Genomic DNA, 22,124 nt, shown 5'->3' on the forward strand with positions numbered 1-22,124 from the left:
ATTTTTATTATTATTATTATTATTATTATTATTATTATTATTATTAATAATAATAATATTATTAATATTATTATTATTACATTCACCATCAATACATCAGTACTGTGCTAAAGTACAACTTTGGGCCATCTTGCACATGTTGTCAAAAATGATCAAGCAACAAACTAAAAATTAAGGAAATTTAAAAAGATAACAGCATTTAGAAGGTCTAGACTGATCCTTATGTTATGGTGATGTATGCAAGACAAAATTATCTTATTATTTAGCTGGCATTGCATTAAAATAAACACAAATACTAGAGAAAAACTTTTAAACAGGTATGATTGGGTACATTTTAATTTGTTTATATACATTTTACCAAGCAGGATCTTGAGATTTTCTTTTTTTATCATAAATTGTATTTAAAGATCGGTGAATTAATTTTGGTTTCAAAATAAACAAAATGATAATAATAATAATAATAATGAAGAAGAAGAAGAAGAAGAAGAAGAAGAACTTCATCAAGCATGCAGAGAAAAGTCCATAGCGCACTAAATTAAAAAACAAGCAAAACAAACAAACAAAAAACAAAACAGTCTATGTACATTAATACAATAGATACATAAATACATTTTAAAAAAGGAAATATACAACAATAGTGTAAGTTCATCTTTCGCATTAATTTCGACAGTTTGACCAACATTCAATATGTTATATATTTCCAGATTGTAAATAAATACATCCGGTAGGTGAATCAAGCAAATTGAAAATGCGCGAGCCCATTGGCTCGAGCTCCAAGCTCCGCCCGGGAGCTGGCCGGCGCGTGACATCCAAGGAAACCGGAGTTAAGGAAACACAAACTGACCTAACGGCCGGTGCTGCGCGTGCTGCCGTGTCTCGTCTCGTGTCGTCTCAGGAGGATATTTGGGAAGCTCACCTGGCTGTCGCAGATGGAGACCAGACAACAAGGTGAGTCCGTGTCGCTTCATGCTGAAGAAACGCGCTCATTTCTCAGGCAGAAGTTAAAAACGGGCGCTGCGTTACTTTGCTGTTTGCTGTTGATCTGATAATGAGGCTGCACACGTCACTGTGTGAGACAGAAGCAGAGGAGAGAAAACAAAAAGTAAACTGCGGGGACAATTTGGGGCGATAATTTATTGCTTGATACGGCACGTGCTCTGAAATTACAGCCAGATATTTAAACTGGCACGTGTCATTCCTTCAGTTCAGTGTGTCTACTACATTTACAAACGTGCCATTCACGCGCTGCTTTCTTGGCTCTTTCTGAGGACATTTCTGATGCCGTCAGGGTCCAATAAACAAATATCCAGACATGAAGCCTGAACAGGGGGCCAGTGTGCTGCAGGTTTGTGTTGCTGTTTATTCAAGACATCATGGAAACTGACCGGTTTCCTGTCTCAGTGATGTCTAATGCATGAGTTTTCAGGTATTTTATTTTATTACAAGATCAAAAAAGCACACATTTTCTATTGATTTGCTTTGATTTTCGTTCCCAGGAGGTCAACTGTTTCACATATACAAAAACAAAACAACATTTAACAAACCAACAAAACTAGGGATGCACATTAATATCAGCACGTATCAACAGATAATGAAATATTGGCCCCAGCCCAAAATGAACATTTAAGCAGATATGACAGGCTGATAAGATGATCTTTTAATTATGCAACACAATTAGTTGAAATTAGGGTTGCAACGATACAAAATTTTAACGGTATGATAATTGACTCAGGAAATATCATGTATACAGTATAACACAATTCATTTTATTATCAGCAGCAGCAAAAGTTTTTTATTTGGTGCAACAGATGCCTTATATTAATTGAAGAACCATATAACCATGTTTAAAATTTTTTTAGTATGTGTATAAACTCTGACAAGCAGTGGAGAAGAACAGCAGATGTGATGCGCAAGTGAGATTCTCCATCCGATTGCATATTTTATCCCTACTGTAATATGATAACCATCAATTTTAAATGAAATTGTGGTTCGTTGTAGTCGCTCTGATGCCAGCATAGAAATAGAAATAGAAAATTTAAGATATTTTTGTCCTTTTGCTTTATCTGGCTGTGAAGGACGTGAAGTCTCTTATGTTGTTGGATTTTATTTGACCATTAATAGATAATGTGATAATTTTGATGTTTTGAGGCTGACAGTCTGCACTGCATATTATTCTGATGTGTAAACTGAAATATTTTCAATTTGATGATGCTTAATTTATATTCAGAGCAGATTTCACCTGCAGATGTTTGGTACAGGTGGTATTTTAACTTTTCTTTCAAGCATGTTGCTGTTAAATTCTTTAAAAAGTGGATAGACTTTTTTTTTTGTGGTGCCTTTCACAAGTACTCTCGCTTTCTTTCAAAACCATGGGAAAAAGGCAAGGAACAACTTGGCACGAACTTTAAAATATATAAATTTTATTTATATATTTAAATTATTTTACAGAATTACTATAATTATTAAGCACCTTTTTTCAGGTAATTCCCTTATTCATTTTTTTCCCTTCGTTTTTTTTTTGATTGCCAGGTAAATTTCTTGTACATCTTACTTTTTCTTTTTTTTTTTTTTTTTTTGCCATTTTTTTTATAATTTCTTTAGTTGCTCCTTGCTTCTTCCCTTTTTTTTTTTTTTTTTAATTTGCTCCCGTTTTAAAGGGTTGATTCAACCAAGTTTTCTCTGAGGGATGGGAATTTGAATGTGAAAAAATGAGACATGAACCTGTCCGGTAGAGCCATGACTCCCACATCCGTGAAGTGGGATAAAGGTGATGTTTGTTTATGCAGGTAGTTAACTGCATTCCTCAGCAAATGTTCACCTGTGGCTAACTGGGTGTCGGCCGGGCTTTGAGTCCAGAGTTGGAGGTCAAAAGGCTCTTTGATGATGATTTGTATTTATAACGAAAATGAATGCTCCCCAAAATACACAAGATGTTTATAATCCACTTATTTAAATTATAGTGCATAAAGCATGGACTGAAATGAGTTTATATACATTATGTAAAGTATTGCTGCTGTTTGTCCGGACTGCAGGTAACTTGGCCTCTAGTTAGCTTCAGTCGATTTTGCAGCCATATGACCATCCCCAGGCCTCTGATTTAACACGACCACATGACCAGCGGGCCGAATGGGAGTCTTGTGACTGAAGGTATTTCACCCCAACAACAGGAAGGGGGGAGAGAAACGGAGGAAAGAGAAAAACGAAGGGGAGTGTTCAAATATATATGAATCAGATTAAAGGCAGGACAGCCTGTTAAATCAGATTTGCCACACGAGTGCGACGTTATTAGAGTTTTTATTATGCTTTTTTATATCATATTTTGCTCAATGTGGCCGACTGCTATAAATCTTCAAGATGTTAGGGAAGAGCTTTGAAAACATGGCAGCACAGGCTAAAGATTTCAGGGAGACACAGGGGACATAATGCCCTCAATATTTAGGACATGTGTCCCCGCAAATAAAAACATGAAAGTAGCAGAGAACGTTTATTTTGACAAAATTAAAATTTTCCATCATAAAATGATGCCAAAAAGGGCTACCTCGGTGATGGAGCCTGTATGTGTATTAACTTTAAGCTTTTGTTGTTTATTATTTTGTTTAGGCTGCTCACGCTCTTTTGGTTACTTGTGTTTCCGGCAGGCGTAAATGGCACCACGTGTGTGTGGTTTCACATTATTTACCTGCTTATTCACCGGCGTGGTGGCACTTTGATATAGAGAGTGATTTGGCTCTGATATTTCCTGTTGGCAGTCACGTCAGTATTACGTTTCATCTTGTTTTGCTTTAGTTATTCCAGTTGAGTCTTTTATTTAAAAAAAAATCTTTCAAAGGGTCACAGTTACGAGCCTCAGAGGAGCTTTTTTATGCCTCTGTGCCGGCTATAGCTGAAGCCAGAGCCGTCGTGTTTTCGGGTCGTCCGTCCATCCATAGATCTGTCCGTGCGGCACATTATTGTAAACCTGATATCTCAAGAACACCTGAGACAATTTCTTCAAATTTAGCACAAACGTCCACTTTGATTCAAGAGTGAAGTGATTAGAAACTGGTGATCAGAGGTCAAAGGTAACTGTGACCTCGCATGACATGTTTTTGACCGTAACTCAAGAGCCTTGGGTGTCCGTTTTGAAACTGTGCTGATGATTGTATAGATTGTCTGTGTGTGTGAAGCATCTTTTTTTTTTTTTTTTTTTTTTTTTTTTTTTTTTTTTTTTACAGATATGGATGTAAACTGTAAGTGCAACTTGACCGGTCATAAAACCACGTGGCTGTGAATCTAGTCATTGATAGTCGCTATATTTGATGCAAAAAATATCACCAGAATGCAACAAATTAAGTGTTCATGTTCAAAATTCCCTGCAGGAGAATGCCAACCCCCCAGTTTCATATGCACCCCCCCAAAAAAAATGTTGAAACAAACATACTACCTCACATTAGCGACGTTTTAAAGATGCTTTTTCTTTAAATCAATCTAATGCAGACTTGAATGATATTGTATGCCACATGTCATGTTTATGTTTTACGCTGAAATCTGTGACCTTTCCTCCTTTGAAACGCAGAAGTTAACCAGAGGAAGTCATTGTTAGTGAAAAAACACTGGCCTTATGCCGCTCGGCTTCCTCCTGCAGCGTCCGTGTGTGAGTGTGTGTGTGTGTGTGTGTGTGTGTGTGTGTGTGTGTGTGTGTGTGTGTGTGTGTGTGTGTTGTGTGTGTGTGTGTGTGTGTGTGTGTGTGTGTGTGTGTGTGTGTGTGTGTGTGTGTGTGTGTGTGTGTGGCGTAATGAGACTTCATCAGCAACCAGAGAACTCGGATTGCTCAATAACGTTGGTTATTGTTGCTTAATTGTCACAAAAGATCTCATTGTTATCTCTGTGTGGCACAGATTTGCTCCCCGGCTTTTTAAAATCGCAAAAATCAGCTAAATCCTGTTGAAACAGCTCCGAGAAGTTCACATCTGAGCCACAGAGGGTCAGAAGTCAGACTTCCTGTTCCTGTGCAAATGCAGACTCAGATAATCTGCCTGTAACGAAACAGAACTCACTGTTATCAAGTTACCGACTGGGCCGAGACGGACACTGGAGAGACACAAAATCCATTAACAGTGGTGTGTGTGTGTGTGTGTGTGTGTGTGTGTGTGTGTGTGTGTGTGTGTGTGTGTGTGTGTGTGTGTGTGTGTGTGTGTACAGTTTATAACCAGTTTTCTTGTCTCCTCTCGCCCTGCTGCCTTGCTCTGCTGCAGAGTTGTACTCTGATGTTCTGAGTGACGCAGTGGTGGACTGGGGCAGCATGGGTCCTGGAGAGGAATGGGTTAACTCAGCCACACACGAGGGAGAGCAGGGTAAGACTCAACTCTCCCAAATGAAAAATAAAAAAAAGACATAAATCCACACTGAATCACAGGCTGGTAAAGTGCTGCTGTACGTCACAGGAAGTGACATCACAGCACGTGTTCAGCGTGTGACATCAGAAGGAAAAATGACGTCGCCAGAAAAAAAAAAACACTTTTGATTTTGGGTTAAACCAATTAACGTGCCACAAACATATTGGCAGTTGCCTGGTTGTGAATCCAGCCTGGATTTGAGGGTTAATATAAAGTATGAATGGCACAATGGAGACACTGTGTGTACACAAATACATGTAAACAGACAATAAAAGAATGTGAAACAGCATAAAATAAATAAAATAAAATTAGCATATTGTAAATGATTCACTAATGACTTCTCCAGGAGCTCAGACTTCCTTAAAACTCACTAACAGCATGATATTCCTGTATTATTTTCATTATTTTTGTCAGTTCAGCTTTAATGTCATTATAAAAGGACTTTCAAAATAAGATGAATCAAGCACTTTCTGTCAACTGAGATCGTCTTCAACTGTGACTTCGCTCAGGTGTGAATCAGAGCACGTTTAACCCCTCTGGCGAGAAGTCGGTTAGAAGGAGCTCACATGGTGACGACTTGGCTCCAGTGGCCCAAAATGGGGAAAACGTGACAGAATGGGGTAAAAGCTCACCATCAGGGGACGATCGGTGGGATCAGACATCAGTGTCCCACTCTGACAACTGGGTCATGTCCACCACCTGGGACATGCAGCTGAACAGCACAGGTGAAGAGGGATGTAGAGTAGAGCCCGTAGACAATCTTCGGTTGAACATTTACTCTCAACATAATTGACCTCTAGAAACCTGTAGCCACTCTATAGATACAGCTGAGGACACTGAGGTCATTGTGTTTTACAGGGTAATTTGGGTTTTCGCAGCCTAGACGAATTAAATGCTACAATTTTTAAATTTTTAAAGGCAGATTCATGTATTTTTTTGGCTCCATTTTTTTCATTTTGACTACTTTTATCCAGTAAATAAGCAGGTGAAAGGGCACTTAGAGTGCAGATCTCCGCCAAGGATTCATTATTCATTATTTCCCCGACAGGATGTCAGTCTTGGTAGTGCGGATTGGGCTTCAAACCAACATGTACACCATGTTGGGCCTGAATGAAACAAAACAATTAACACACAGTCAACTAAATAAAGAAAAAAGAGACAAATCCAGATTTTGAGATTTTTTTTTAATTTTTAGAAATTTGAGACTTTTTAAAATGTATTTTTTTATATGATTATTTATTTATTGTAATTTTATATTGTTTATATTGTTATATTGTAATTGCATTTTATTATTATAATATTTTTTTTAATTTAATTTTAGAGGCTTTTTTTGTGTGGTAAACATTTTTTGTGTTTTGGAGGAGACTTATGACCTCAGTATCTGAAATCCTGGCTTTTCTGTATAAATGTCCTAGACCTAAACATGTTAGCTGCTACAGGAAGTTGACACATAAGCAAGTTTTGAAGCAATGTGACAAACTCAATCAAGAATAATTAAAAAGAGAACAAAAGCACAAGATGATATTTAACAAACTGACAAAGTTGCCTGTTCACATTGCTTTTAAATGTTGCCTGTGTGTAACGTGACCTGAACATGCTTGTTGATACTCCCTCCCCCAGAGTTCAGTATACAGAGCTCGGGATCTGAGCTCACTCTGTACCTGATTTTATGCAGTGAACCTTGACTGGGATCATTAACTTATTTCAGCATTCTTCACATTCCTGACTCTTGGCAGCGCTGCAGCAGTTTATCAAAGTAAAATGCGAGGGCTAATCTTTCGAAACTGTATTTATGTTACATGAGACTCTCACAAACAGTTCTTATAAACATCTCTCAGACCAGAACCACAAGAAGTGAGCTGGACTTTGAAGCAAATTTGACTTATTGGCCAAATCGTGTAACCAAAACTTCCAGGTTCATCACATGATGCAATTGAGCCCAAAAACATTTTTTCCCATAGACTTACACTGGAAAAAAAAGTAGTTGAGTTTTTGTTTTTGAGCACATCAACTCTAAATGACTAATTTCATTTTTGACATTTGATTCATCTGGTCTGATAAAACTTTGAAAGTCTAAAAGATGAGAATTCACTATTTTTTCATTAAAATAAATTTTAAACATTTTTTTCTGTACACTAATAAAAAAAATAGACATTTACCACATTTATTTCAACACATTCCTTTTTTTTCAATGTTTGTGAAATAGGTTTTGCTATGGGGGCATGTTGATTAATTCAACACATCTATTAAATGTCAAATTGACCCATTAAATATGAATTTACATCTTAAAAATACATTTTAAATTTTATTTACAATTTTTACAACAGGAAACCTGAAAAAGGAGAGAAAATTTTGCTAAATTTAGCTCCAATATGGTTATAAAATAGCAGTTGGAGTAAAAAACCTAACAGTGTTGATGGTTATTGTTGTGTTGTGGATTTGTGAGTTATTAGCATGTTCATCTCTGACGTGCATTTCATGTCTGCGCTTTACTGAAACTGCCTTCCTCCAATTAATAGTGAATTCACACCGGTAGAAAATATTTAAAATAGTGCTCTTCCCTGCATTTTTAAGATCTTCTCGTGTGTGTGTGAATGTGCTCTGAGTTCCCGCTGCACTTTAACAGACTTGAAAGGATTTCATCTTAGCCACAGGGGGTCTAAAAATCTGATTGTCCTGCTGCTGCGTGTTGTATGCAGAAATAGCTCCCTGCTATAGAAAGGCCTTGTACTGGTGTGTAGTGCTGCAAGCTACACTTGTGTGAAATGTGCATGTGTTTGCTGCATGTGGTGCTGAGCCGCTGTTATAGCACCTGTCAGTATGTCTTTTTTGTCACTAACCTTTTCCTCACCTGTCTTATAATGCTGCCTCATCAAGAGAGAGGGCACCTCACGGCAGGTACAGTACTCCTTCAAGTACATTTTATGTGCAAAATGTGCAAAAGACGAACATATCGGCATAATAACCTGCATGTATTTGCATTTCTCTGGTTGTGTGTACACTGTCGTCCTGCTGTTGCCTGGTGCTGCTTGGTACCTGTCTGTCCTGATTTGCCCTTCTCAGATATTCTGCAAAAAATGCAAGACCGCAGAGCCTGTAATCACAGATTGAGGAAAGAAAGGAAGTCCTAAAAGCTGGAAATGAGTTAGCATTTCAGCATCTCCAGTTCCCTTGTCAATGGTTTTTTTGAATGGGTTTTATTTAGATGCAATAAGGTAAGAACATCTCCTAAAGACTGTTTTCTGAATCTATCAAAGGTATTTTCTATATAAAACTGTCCACAGTCTTTATTTCCTCTGGGAGTATTTTGTACATACTGTGCCTATTATTTTAGAAACTGTTTTAATGGGAATATACATTCAAAGCAAAAAACACAATTTGTTTAATTTTGTCTCCACTGAAATCCAATATTGCAACTTTTAAAGTCAATCTGCTCTCAGAAACTGCATCTTGTTTGTTTGTGTGTGTGAGGCAGTCTGTAGTGTCCATCAGCAAGATAATCCTCATCACTTAATCCAGATTAGAGCTCTGCAGCCGGTCGCCACAGATTACATAACTGTCAGACAGAGACAGACAGACAGATACTGTGTGTGTGGACTCAGACGTCACACAAACAACAAAAGGCAAAAAGGGCACATGCATTTTTTCTGAAATATCTTTAGTAGATCTAACTCGGAGAAACAAAACAGCGAAGGTGTGACGCATCCTCAGAGGAATTCCTCTGAAGATCTTTGAGATTAAATTTAAAGTTGAAACAGTTAAAGCAGGTGTAGGCAGACATCTGGAAAAGACAAAAAAGGCTAAATTTGACAGTACCGATCCTCCTGCAGCTCTCCTCTCTCTGAAGCAGAGAACACACTGTAATTTGAACAATTTAAACATTAACGACATAAACGTGAACTCAGAAATAATGACAAATGATGGTGTTTGATTCCAGGAGCAGATGCATATTTTTGATTAAATGATGGGAACCAGAATATTTTAAAAACACATCAGACAAAATATATATATATATTTTTCAATTACTGTGGATATTAATGTTAGCTCAATTTTAGTGGAATCAGTTAAAGATTTGAACTTTTTTGTTATGTTTTGCCTTTATTAGACAGACAAAGCGTGACAGGGAGAGAGAGGGGATGACACAGCAAAGAGCTGCAGGTTTGAGTCAAATCTGCGGCTGAAACGGCGAGAATATAGCTTTAGCTAATTCATTTCATTCACAGATCTCTATTTCTCGTTTGTCTGTCTGTGTGTGCTCGTAACTGTTTCACAGGTCACACCGAGGTGTGAATGATCATTTCAGCATCCTTATGTGTTTTTGTATGTCATTCAGGTTTCCTCGACTCTGAGCCGTTGAGAGAAGCTGACGAAGATTTGGCGTCAGAGGTGAACTTAAACAACCCCAGCATGACGGAGGAGGAGAGAGAGGAGATCCAGCAAGAATTAATTAAAGTATGTACACACACTCTCAATCACACACTCGGAGGAAGAGTTGATGGTGTGAAAACAAGTCAAGTCAATTTTATTTATAGAGCCCTTTATCACAAAACATGGTTTTCCTCAGAGGGCTTTACAGTGTACGACATCCCTCTGCCCTTAGACCCTCACATCACTCAAGGAAAAACTCCCGAAAAAGAAACCCTGTAACGGGGAAAAAAAGGAAGAAACCTCAGGAAGTGATCCCTCTTCCAGGACGGACAGACGTGCGATAGATGTCGTAAATAACAAATGAAAGAAAATCGTGGCAAAAAAGAAAGAGAAAGAGAGAGGGAAGGAGAGGGGGAGAGAGGCACAGAAATAATAGAAACAGATGCATGTCATATTACAATAACAATAGGTGAGAAATTATTAATTGCACTCTATGATGATGCTGAGGGTGATGATAAGAGTCTCATGCATGGTCACAGCAAGATCACAGCATTTGCACAACCAGGACCAGACCACGATCAGGGTGAGCGGGGGGCACAGTATCAGCACAGCCACAGCACGAGCACAACCAAAGGCAGGGTCACAGCATCAGCACAGCTATCACCACGGTCAGGCACAGCCAAGGTTACGGCCAGGATCCAGGAAAACTATAAGTTAAAACAGTTAAGTATCTCTTCGTCTTTTTGTGTTTGTCCAGCTGGAGGAGGAGATCAGCACGTTGAAGCAGGTTCTGTCGTCCAAAGAGAGGCAACATGCAGAGCTTAAACAGAAGCTGGGCATGACTTCTCTGAACGAACTCAGGAACAACCTCAGCAGAGGCTGGCACGACATGCAGACGTCCACAGCGTAAGTACAACGGATACTTCTCAGATTTCAACCGTTTTTGTATCAGAACTTTGTTGGCAGTACGTGTAGATGACCTGTAGCAAACTCCCTCCGTCTAACCAGTGCCTAGATATCCCTCCTCCCTCTGGCAAAATTCTGCTGAATGATACAAAATTCTGTATTTCAACATCTTCACATCACCCGCTGCCACCACCACGAACACAAAAAGTATAGACGTGGACCAAGAGACTTATCCAGTCCCTCCTTCTCTGAAACTCAGACTAAATCCGATCAAACTGTACAACTAGGCAGCGCTGTTTGATCGGAAACAAGATTAGGTTACTGCATTAGTTATTTGTCATTTAAAATGTTTTCAGAAGCGTATTTTAGGACCGTTTTAGCTTTGCGATATGGAAGTGGGCCCCATACAGTCAAACAAAAACTGAGATCAAACTGTAAAACTTCAAATAAAAACCAAGATTTTGTCACCACATTGTATATTTCTCACCTCAAAAGTTTTACTGTTTTAACTGTAATACGAGATTGTTTCTTGCCAGCCAGCCGCTGTTGTTTAAAACGGAAAGGGACGCATCACGTCACCTACCAGTGAGTGTGGTGCATTTTGTAGTTGTTTTCTACCTCTTGAGCAAAAGTGTCCCTTTTCTCTGGTTATGTAGCACCAATTTTAAAAGTATTTGAGTCTGTCCACTGCAGAGACGGACTCCTTTTATCAAAAGGCCGTGTTTCCAGCAGTGAAATACTTCTTTAATGTGTATGTTTCTGTGAAACAGCTAAAAGAGAAAGACAGAGTCTGCAGGTTCGACTGAGGAGCTGAGGAGTGTGAGTTTTTGTTCACGGCACATGACAGAATGGCTTTTCTGTTTGCAGTCAACACGAATGCCCTTTACAGGACACAAAGAGCATGTGGTTCTGTTTTTGAACTCCAAACTGAGTGTCTGTTATAAACGCAGATATCAGAAACCCAATTAAAAACCCATAATCCTCTGCTCGAAGCTGCACAGCATGTGCTTGTTATCCTTGCTGCCCTCACTGTAACAGACGTCGTAAACCTGATTAAAAACGCATCAAATCGCTACACAATGCTAGAGGCGATCATTGACCCCATGGAACAATTAGGTGAACATGTCCGGATGATTTTTACTGTATTATCAGCAGTGAAAAACATCAAGTTTTTCCCCAAAACAGGATATTTTGAGGGTTTTTTTTTTTAGTTTGCAGAGAAATAATTTCTTCATTAGACCGTCTGCAATAAGCTCTTACCGTAGACACCAAGAGACAGAGGAGAGCAAGGCGATCGTCTCCAGAGGCCGCGCTTCTTATCCAGTTACACTTCAACCTGAAGATCACTTTCCACACATCGCCGGTCTCATCTATAATGAACCAGTGTGGCCACAGGAGTGTAAAATCCCAGAGAAGCTCAGTGGATGTGAAGTTGTAATCTATGATGCCAGTGTCAACAAAAAAAGGTTGTGTCAAGTCAAGGGAGTTTGATTTATATAGCCCAGTATCACAAATTAATATTTGCCTCAGCGGGCTTTACAATCCAGAGTACAACATCCTCTGACCTGTTTTACCCTCAAATGGGATATTTTTAAGCCCCCCCTCAAATAAACCCCTTTAATGGTTGGTCAGACCAGTTTAATAAAATGACCATGTAGACAATCCATATGAGGAAGCTTTAACACACTTTTTTTCCAGACAATATTTAATTTAATATAATTTTATTTATTTGCACCATTAAAAACAGTAACAGAAAAAAAGGTGCCGGACAGGTTAGAAACCCAAATGTGCTTATAGAAACACCTCAATGAAGGTAATATTATAAATGAAAAGTAATGCATTAAATTAAAATACTTTGATGCAAGCAATAAACAATGGGGTCAGCAATAAACAACAGAAACATCAAGACAAATTATGAGTGTGTGTGTGCATGTGTGAGGTTATGTGTGTGTGGACATGTACGCATAATTAGACTGTAGGTTACAATATACCAATCAGCTGTATTAATATTTTTTAATTATATAAATTGTAATTAATGTAATTTTTTAGAGTGATCAGGAGAAAGAGCGTAATGTTGATCCGTAGTTTGCTCAGATAAACAGTAAAAAGCCTGTTTCTTTATTGGGCAGTTCAATGTTGGTGTGAAGGAAATGTGTTTGTGGTGGGGAAAAAAAGGGTGAAAAGCCAGACTGTTAAAAATTAAACCACTCAGTGCAATACTTTAAGTGATTATTTAAACAATGATTAAGCATTTTAAATTGAGGTGGCTTTTATCGCGTGATTAGGATGGTGATTAGTGCAAAGTGATACAATTGGTGTGGCTTATGAGTCTCAGTTGCCACCAGGAGGCGATCGAAGAGTTTTAACTTCACTTTTGGGAAGCTGCCATCCATTATTATTATACATCTTTATTAAAAAGTCTACGTCACACACACACATTCAGTGTGTGTGCAGTGTGTGTGTCCAATCATCCACCCGAAAGAAAACTTTGTCATGTGTTTGTATATTTATATTAACTTGTTTGACCTCATCATTGGCATTTGTGCACATTTCTATGAATACTGTATTAAATTCAGCTTGTGTAGGAAATAGTAATGACATACTTTAAATGCACCTTTTATGTGTCTTAGCTATAAGAAGACATCAGAGACGCTGTCCACAGCAGGACAGAAGACCTCAGCTGCTTTCAGCACACTGGGCAGCGCCATCACCAGGAAGCTCGGGGATATGAGGTACACAATGATGTCATATCTTCATTATTTAGGAAAAAAATATGTGTTGACTGATAATATATCATGCAAAGAGTGTGGACACAATTCACCCTGTCTGTTGACAATTTAGTCCTCTGTGTCCCTGTGAAGGGGGGCAAATGTGTCTTTTGCAGCTGTGATTGTATTTCACTCATCATAAAGCTCCATCATCAACACATTTGCATATCAAAACCTGTCATAACTCAACGCACCCATTCACAACTGATGCATTTCCACATTAATCTAAGTCACAGACGTGTTTTATTTGTCCCTCTTTCCGAGTTTTTGCTCTCTCCAGCTCAGGGGGAAATTGAGATTATGTAATTCCACATTAAGCTGCTTTCTGTGCGAGCTGAAGGGCCAGAGGCAAAGTCTGTCCTCCTCAGTCACTTTCTTCCTCTAGTTCTGTGTCTGTGCCTCTCTGTCGCTCTGCGCCGCTCTGTTTGAGACACCCAAAGACAACATAAGTGTGTGAGCCGGCCTGCGTTGTTGTGTGAAACAAATACAGCGTTTGTGTGTTGTGACAAGAGAGAGCTGGAGAATTTGGGTCTGTGTGACTTCATGCATGTGCAGGAAGAAAGCACAAGGAAAGCTGTTTAAGGTCAGTGAACAAAGCAGGCGGCAACACGTCAACACGCAGTATATGTCGAGCAGAAAGAGGTCAGAAGACTATGAAAGTGTAGTAAATTTAAATACAGCTCATTTGGGTGAGTACACATTTACACTTAGAGGCTTTTTTGACTTTCTCTGTTAATTCATCACAAGGCATAACAGAAAAAAGGGATTAAAAACACCATAATTCAGACTGTAATGTGTTGACAGTGGCACATACTGTAAGGACAGATGGAGTATTGTTAGGTGTGTGTCCTCTGCAGCTTACTGTGTGTTTTTGGAGTATAAAGTTCAGAACAGAAACAGTGCATTATCTTTATTCCAGCGTGGTTGGTCTCGAGTTTCTGTTCCCTCGGAGGTATGTTAGTGTGGTTTATGGTGTGCAGAGGTTTTGGTTTGTACACACATTAAGCATGTTTTTATTTATTTAACCACTTTTTTTTTTATTTTGCTGTGGATGTTGAAGTGTGTTCTTGCATGTTGTCCTTATCACATAATTGCTCATCCTCAAACAGATTTTTAAACCGAAGTTTAATTCTCAATAAATACAGCATATCATTATTCGTGTATATATCTATATTTATCTAAATCTAAATGCTTGTAATTTTTGTTCAGTGAGAAATCAGATTTTAGGACAAAATAATGCTTTGCACATCTATTGCAGAACAGGTAAATAGGAGAGGGATGAGTAGGACATTATTTGCACACAAACGTTTGCACGCTGTCTAACTTGCAAAAAATTACATATTTACTGTGATGTTTTGGTAAGTTGACCTTCATCTGGTTAAAAAACATGATGATGGTGTAGTTACTAAATGTTGACTCTTTATTTTTATATCTGCTGTGTTTGTGTATTTTCACGTAGATATTTGGTTTGTGTGCAAAATGTTTGGAAGCCATTGACTCTTACTGATTTGAGGCCTTTCTTTAAGTGAGGGTAGATAATGTTGGGTACACACACTACAGGATTATTAATACGATTTTGGGCCTGATTCCCCTCCACAATTGTTGGCAAAGCCCTAATCTTTTTTTGATGGGTTTAAAGATCATCTTGCTAGATTTTTTTTTTATATGCGGTATGTTAAGAGTGTTACTTTTACATGAGCTTGTGAGTTCATCCAGCCCGCACTGCAAATATTAAAGATGTTAACGATTTTTGATAAAATATATCCCATCATGAGGCGGGAACCTTGAGGATTGCCTGCAGTGCTACTGGTCGCAGAGGGTTTCGTCCCCTCCTGCAAGCATTTTAATATGAACAGTCCATGTTTACACCTTACTTTTCCCATATTTTGTTATTTTTTCTTTGGCATTTTTTGTAAAAGTAGTTCAAGTACCAACAGCTAGTTCTCCCTGCCTGTCATCCGTCATGTTTATTCACTCTACAGTCACGTTTGATGGTGTGATATTTCCAGTTTTAAGATTCTGGACTCAAATCATTGCTCTCCTTGTATCACTTTTCATAGACATTGGCCACAAGGTGCTTTAAAAAGGCATTTACAACAGAAAAGAAAGAAATGCTTAGAAAGTGTGTGTGGTCTCACATTTTCAACATCGGTTAAGATTTGAAAAATCTCTTTGTGTGTTTCAGGCTTAAGTTTGTGGGTTTTTTGTGTGTTCATGATGTTTAACTGTAGTAGAACATTTTTTATTTTGTTTGCATATCATGTGTACAAGTGAGATGAAGTTTTGTGTAATACAGTCTAGTTCCCCAGGTGTCACGCTTATGTACACCTCCCCTCACAGATATCAGTTGGCAGTTTACTGTCATAGTGAAAATGTTTTATACAAACATCCGTTTTCTACTGAAGTGAAGAAGTGTGACTGTCTGTGCCTGTTTGTGAAAGTATCCTAAAAAATGTTTTCCATTTTCCTCCATGCTTCCCAAGGTCCAACTCTATAGGGTAAGAATTACACCACCGATTATGTCACATTATGACATATTTGCACTGCATGGTCAAATCATCTCGACTTGCTCTTGTTTTAGTTTCTCATTAGAAAAAGTTGTGGATAGTGTCTAGTAATATTTTGGTACCACTGATTGATCAGAGAACCGTCACTAGGGCGCCACACGACATCCTGCAAAAACACACCATTTTTCTACCATCAGTAGCAACCACTCTTTTTTTTCATTACTAAACCAGATTTTAAATAAGTCAGCCTGTAAAACTATGATGTAAGCCTGATAATTTGATAGCAGTGATGCCTCCATTTGGTTGTCCGTGTTGCGTTGAAGATGATCTCATGGTAGTTTCACGCGGTGAACAGCTGAGCACCTCGTACCCAAGGTGAGTAAAGTCGAGTCCAATAAAGTGGCGCTGCCGTGCAGCGTGCAGCGTAAACGAGGCAGTGGTTGTTCTTCATTAACTCATTCGATCTCAGTGAGATCAGCTGGTGACGGGTCGGTACAGCGAGGACAGTCAGCTGAGTCTGTTGGAGTAAAAGCCGCCGTCGTGCTGAACTGCAGCACTCAGTTACGTCTCAGCTCAGATTCAGATATAATTGATTTTTAAACCAAAACAATTTGTCTTAATGAATCGTGTCAACAGGTTGTCATGAACTTTTTCAGTCCAGTAGCATCAAAGTGCTAAAACTGAGCCGGTACAGCAGAGATCCACAACTTACTTTCTTTAGGGGCCAATTTTGGGGCCAGTTGCAACAGCCCTTTACATGTTTCTGCGATTTAACGACATTTCTCAGATTTTAGGACATTTCATGGATTTTAGGACATTTCTTGGATTTTAGGATGTTTCTTGGATTTCTGGACATTCCTATTATTTTAGGATGTGTCTAGATTTTAGGACATTAAGGGCTTAGCTAGGGCCTCTGTGGGAGGGTGCTGGTGAACCTCCATTATCACATTTTTGATAAGCAAGCTCTATTTTGAAGCTTTTGTATGCACTCTGGCCCCTTATGTATACTAAAAGTACAAAAACATTTCCCAGTGTGACTCACTTTATTTTTATAGTGAATTTGAAAATGGTTGGGGGACCACAAGGCACCTTATTGGGCACCAGATTTGTCCCACTGGTCATAACTTTAGATGAGTATCACTGCAGTAACGAGACTGTTGTAGGCTGTTTTTTTAAATCTTTGAGTTGAAATGATTATTGAGCCCTTTATGATATCATACCATTGATGTAACATCATTTTGTCTGAGTCGATATTGAGCCGTTACTTGCTCAATTTCTCTTCCAGTAGAAGAATCGGCTTCCCTGAAAAACTTGTGCATATCTTTCACATTTACTGGTTCTCGTATAGACTGACTAATGAGCACAGTGTCAAAGGAAATGCATAAAAACACAGATTTCTCCAGCTAACTCAGGCTTTGCATGTGTGTGTGTGTGTGTTTAAGTGTGTAAATCTGTGCTAATCATTAACTCCTCTCTCACCACGCTCTCTGGGGACAGCTACTCTATCAGACACTCTATGAGCATGCCCACCATGAGGTAACCTCTACGCTTTCTTGCTTTTGTGTGTGTGAGAAACTTTTTTTGGTGTGTTTCATGTATCGCTTCCACATTTATTTGGTGATACTAAGAAACCTGGAAAAAAACATTAGTGATGTTTTCACATGCTCACCTGCTTACACCCCATATTGTCTTTTTCAGTGCCCTTTGCTACCTTTAAGCACATTATGCCAGTAAATATTGTTATTTTTCACAGTTAGGTTGAATAGTCTACTCTGATCGGTCATTTATGGTGTTTTGTTGTTTCTGAATAACTGGCAGATACTATGGATGCAGGTCCTAGATGCTTAGTGGAAGCAATAAAATCATTATTAAATCAGTATTTTGTGTCAAATTATTGATTTCTTTAGTTAGATTTCCTCACTGTAAGCCTCATTGTAATAAGTGAGAGGATGATTAAATAATTTATCACCTTGTCAGGGTTCGTTTTGCAATAATGACCTGCTTGCTGTGAATTATCCCGGAGTGTTTATCCCAAATAATAAGGTCAAAAACTATTGTTATAATACTGTTATTTTAGCAGAAAAAAATGAATTTGCCTGCACAGTTGTTTCAGAAAGTAGACAAGCAAATTGTTTTCTTTGTTCAGTTTTTCTAAAATAATAAAGTAAAATGTCTTTTCGTCACAGAAACTCTCCGAGCTTCAAGTCTTTTGAAGAGAAAGTGGAGACGACAGTGTCCACCATCAAGGTAAGGTGCTCGCTGTGGCCTCATTTTTCACTGTAATAAAATGAATAAATAAATATATCCTGCACCTCTGTAGAAACAACACAATCATTGCTAGAAGCAGGAAGAACTAAAATTTGGCCTTTTTATGACACACTTATGATGCCATAAATCATTAAAAAAAATGTACGTCAAATTTCTTTGATCGTTTTGAATTTACCCACTAGTGTTGGTATAAGTTTCAATTCATTATCACATGACGGCTTCCCAGATGTGCCACAGACCAGAGAATTTAACGATTAGGGTATCTGGTTTGTGCAAACTGTTTATTTTTAGCAACATTTTAAATGAGACATGTAGAATAAGGTGATTTTGGTAAAGTATCACTATTTTTGATTTGGTTACATTACCTTGCAGAAGCATTTGTCACATATGATGTATTCCTTGACTGTTGGAAATTTGAAAATCTGATCATTTCAGTTTTTACAGCTTCTGGCTATGATGAATGATGTAACTCTTTTCAAAAAGAAAACATGTCTTTCAAACTCAGCGGTGGGTTGTGGGTTACATAAAGATAAAGATAGACCAAAACACAGTATGTCAGCTTTTAAATCGTCTCACTGAAGAAGCATAGCTGCTGCTTTGGCTACACCTAGAGGGGAGCCTTATAAATGAAATGAAATATTTCAAAGCATGAAAATGTCATGCAGGGTATATTTTTTATTATGTCTACTATCAAAGAAACAAGCTTGTTAAATAATACACAGTAACTGCAGGTCGATAATTGACTATTTGCTGTTCCTGGTGACAGAAATATTGACATTAACACTACTTATAGCATGTAAGTGATGCACATTTGTAGAGGTTAGCTGTGGAGGCCACACACAGGAGCAGGTCAGGCTGCTGCCTCTTAACATTATAAATGTCAGTGGAGCAGAGCGAACCCAACACTATAATCTGGGTAATTGCCAGCTTACACTCTTGACTCTTGCTGTGAGCCTGTTAGTTATTTATGTTCACACTGATCCTGATGCCGTCTGAGCAGAAGCAGACTTCCTTTGTCTGTACGTCGCAAAGACCACCGTGCAATCCATGAATTATTTTACCACAGATCAAAACACTAAAATGCTGCAGACTTCTCTTCTACTTTAAAGTTTTAATATAATTTCATGAATAACAGGGTTCTTTTGTAGAAAATCAAACACTTCTGAGAGGGGAAAGTATTTTTCAATCTGGACCCAATTTTCACGTTTTTGTGTCTTATGTGACTAATGTGAACAGCGGTTTTTGAAATTGGTCCTTTACTGAGCGAGGGGGCTGCAGCCAGCAGCAGCAAAACAGGCTACAGTGTAACCACTTGGGACGTTTATGCAAAGTCAATGTACGTCCACTGGAAGTGCATGTTTTTGTCACTGACGGGCTCCGATTGTTTTACAAATACATTTGACGACATTACAGAAATGATCCCTACAGAGATCGTTTTCTTTTTTTGTTGAAGAGAAAGATCCTTTTTGTTTAACCAGAAACATCCCCAAAATCGCCATCACCAAACCCACCAGACTCCATTTAAATAAACATCAATTTTATCATGCTAAGACACACTACTCAAAGTCGACAGAAACAAAAACATCACAAAAACAATCTTGGTTCATTTTTCCAATGTTTCAACAGTCACCAACTTTGCTTTGGTTGAAATAAACCCTTAAAATTACGGCTTATTTAAATGGAGTCTGGTGGGTTTGGTGAAGTTGATGTCAGGCTGTCTTTGCCGCCATGTGTCTGATGTGCAGCACAACAACCTTCTGCAACGACATAGAGAGGCACCAAGGAACCATTCAACAATGATAACACATTTTATGATGCATTTTTCTGTCTTTTTCACAGACAAAGGTTGGAGGTACAGGAACAGGAGGCAGCTTTGAGGAAGTCCTTTCCTCCGCAGCAAACGCCAGCTCTCAGGACACGCCCACTAACAACTTGACGGACGACTCCGAGAGGCCGTGTTAGACCTGAGCCAACACCATGAGGTCGGACTTAAACCAGGAACTGCTGTGATGCAGCACTTTATCACATATTTACTCAAAACTCTGACTGAAATGTTACAGAATACTTTTTTTCGATCACGATTGTGATCAAGTCTCCAAACACTTGGATGGGTATTCCTGCAACTCTAAATGCTTAGATTTGGTAGAATTTGGATGTTATTTCTTGTTTGGGCCAAATTTACCCTAAATTTTCTACAGTGGCAGTTGTATATCTTCATTTTGAAAGATCAGGAAAGCTTAAATTAAAAAAAAACACATACCTTTCTCTGATGATCTCGGGACCAAGAGAGAAAGAATCTGTTGACAGACTAGATTACTTCACAAATTTTAACATGAGATTAGAGCTTGTAGATATTTTATTTTTCATTTAGTTGGATTTAACTATAAAGACAACAAATATCACCTTCCCTCCAGTTACCTCCAAAACCACAGATGGTCATTCAATGGGGTTTAAGGGGAGATGCCTTAATAACACACACAAAAACAGGAGGATGAGCAGATTCCAAACTAGCTCCAGGAGATAGACTGATCCCAAACTGTGTATTTCTTTCCCGTTTTTCTTCTGTCACTTAAGCTGAGCGTCTCGTGGTTTGGCTCGTGTCGACATAAATCACAGCTGGAATTTATCGGTTACTTATTTTGCCATGTAAAAATGTTGCTACAGCAAAACTCCAAAACTTTCATACCAAAAACTTCACTTTTATGTTAATATTAAAATTAGCTGTTTGATAAATATTGACTCTATGTTACACCTTATACTTTTTACTAATACATATAAAATATGTGTATATATAACCAACGTTCATGTGATCGACCCAGAAGTTCTGGGTAAAACAAATATTTGTAAACTTAAAATCTTATAAATGATTTTACACTAAAACACAGGATATGAAGATTTTGTTACGTCACCTGAAAAGATTTTTTTGTAGACTGACTTTTCAAATGCAGCCATTCAGATAAATTTTTGAAAATCGTAGCTGACTGTTACACACATTTTCTGCTGCTGGAGCCCTTTGAATGCTGGATCAAACTTATAGCAAGTGTAACTAGTCTGTTCATTCACACGGAAGGACATTTCTGCTGGTTGAAATCCCCATTTCATCTTTTTAAATATTTTGGCCGGACGAAGATCCAAGTAGGATCGAATCGTCTTGAATAAATTTATGTGGCATGGAGTGAGTTTGCAGACGTTACCTTTCTTCCTACTGTACTTTAATAGCCTTGCACCTATGTGATGTTCATATTACTACCCTCTTTCAACATGTATAACTAGTCTGAGCATTTACACTTAAGGACCAGCAATTCTGTTGGAAGAAATCAGACACTGTTTATTTGCGATGTTCAGTGAAATACTGACTGGCTGCCGAGAAAGATGGAAGTCACATTAAACTTTTAAAATATGGCCTGTGTGGCCACGACATAACTTTGCCATCAAAGTAATGTTCTGTTTTCAACATATGATCTGTTTTGTGTTTCTCATATTGTCTTGCTGTGGTTTTAGCAATGCCACCGGATCATTTCACACTTTGTCGTCTGTCCAAATGTATTTTTAAAAAATTAATGTCAACATTTAAGTACTGATGCATCTTATGCAGCAAGAAAAGGTTGCCAGATCTGACCCGTTACCAAAAAACTGAGATAATTTAAAATTCATTATAGTACATATATAACATTTGTACAATGTGTTTGGAAAAAAAACGAAACAATCCAGCATCAGTTAAAAGACCTCTTCACACCCAAAGACGTAACTGTGACATTCAAATACAATAACATGTTTAACGTTATAAATAACTGCTTTTATGGTTGATGGATTGATATTAAAGATCATTTAAACCAAACCAAATATCACAGATGACTGTTTTTACAATAAACACTGAAAACTGTGACTGAGCCTGTTGAAACTGAGATAAAACAAACCAGAAAAAGCAGTTG

General features: G+C 38.2%; 1 protein-coding gene across 4 annotated transcripts; it reads left to right on the forward strand.

Moving 5' to 3' along the window:
* Positions 1 to 826: 826 nt before the first annotated feature.
* Positions 827 to 22,030, forward strand: tpd52l1 (tpd52 like 1). 4 transcript variants are annotated; one of them, XM_042503408.1, is made up of 8 exons: positions 827 to 948; positions 5,235 to 5,333; positions 9,709 to 9,827; positions 10,501 to 10,649; positions 13,280 to 13,381; positions 15,901 to 15,915; positions 18,111 to 18,171; positions 20,032 to 22,030. In XM_042503408.1, the coding sequence occupies exons 1-8, from the start codon at positions 930 to 932 to the stop codon at positions 20,152 to 20,154; spliced, it is 687 nt and encodes a 228-aa protein (XP_042359342.1). In that variant the 5' UTR covers positions 827 to 929; the 3' UTR covers positions 20,155 to 22,030. The 4 variants fall into 4 exon arrangements, with proteins under 4 accessions (XP_042359342.1, XP_042359343.1, XP_042359344.1 ...); XM_042503409.1 differs by lacking the exon at positions 15,901 to 15,915; XM_042503410.1 differs by lacking the exon at positions 5,235 to 5,333.
* Positions 22,031 to 22,124: the final 94 nt, after the last annotated feature.

Source organism: Plectropomus leopardus, chromosome 16, assembly GCF_008729295.1.
Source record: "Plectropomus leopardus isolate mb chromosome 16, YSFRI_Pleo_2.0, whole genome shotgun sequence".
In the NCBI taxonomy this organism is placed as follows: Eukaryota; Metazoa; Chordata; class Actinopteri; order Perciformes; family Serranidae; genus Plectropomus; species Plectropomus leopardus.

Bases quoted from the DNA above. Each gene is read 5' to 3' on its own strand.
- tpd52l1 (XM_042503408.1), top strand. The intron at 5,334-9,708 runs GTAAGACTCAAC...TATGTCATTCAG, and splicing joins CACACACGAGGGAGAGCAGG to GTTTCCTCGACTCTGAGCCG. The intron at 18,172-20,031 runs GTAAGGTGCTCG...TCTTTTTCACAG, and splicing joins CGACAGTGTCCACCATCAAG to ACAAAGGTTGGAGGTACAGG.